At 48.6% G+C, this 556-nt stretch overlaps 1 protein-coding gene across 1 annotated transcript in view; it reads left to right on the top strand.

Moving 5' to 3' along the window:
* The window catches only part of LOC119587115 (histidine decarboxylase-like), a gene marked incomplete in the record, with an annotated part of 81576 nt that overhangs the window by 78651 nt on the left and 2369 nt on the right, over positions 1-556 (top strand). The window contains 1 exon segment of the mRNA XM_037935867.1: positions 278-451. Coding sequence (XP_037791795.1) covers positions 278-451 — 174 coding nt within the window.

Here is a 556-nt window from a genome sequence, read left to right as displayed (position 1 = left end):
CTTTTCAAATGACACCTCTTTCTTTTTTCTTCCTCCAAGGACATGCATAAGAACCCAACTGCTTCATTACATCTTGCGTTTTTTTCTCTCTCTCTCATACCTCCATCTGGTTTGAAAAAGGAATCTTGAAGATCGCCAGCCATGTCCCTCGGTTTCATTAAGATTTCTTCCTTGTACAGTGAGCGCTTCCACCATTCTACCAAGACGACAGAGTGTTTGGTGATCAGATTGACGTCACTTTGCCATTCAGATAACCACTTTCTTCTCTCCCCGAAAGACACCCGCAAGAACCCGGACTTCGGTACGTCCCTCCTCCTCGCCAACTCCCCGATGTCGCCCAAGATCGTGAACGGCTCCTTCGCCGCCATCTTCGACAACAACGACGTTCTCTTCGAGTTCGCCAAGAAACTCCAGCAGCTCAAGTTCGACGTCAAGGATTCGCCCGGCAAAGGTGGGCTCACAGGGTGGTTCACCTTTTTTCGTGACTCTCACGAGTTTAATGGCACAAAAGCTTACATCTCAAAAGCTATAATGTGGCTGGGGTGCATTCTGGCAG

The sequence above is a fragment of the Penaeus monodon genome, chromosome 22 (assembly GCF_015228065.2).
Source record: "Penaeus monodon isolate SGIC_2016 chromosome 22, NSTDA_Pmon_1, whole genome shotgun sequence".
Taxonomy (NCBI): domain Eukaryota; kingdom Metazoa; phylum Arthropoda; class Malacostraca; order Decapoda; family Penaeidae; genus Penaeus; species Penaeus monodon.
Note: the sequence above shows the minus strand (reverse complement) of the source record. Positions and strands in the feature narration are given on the sequence as shown.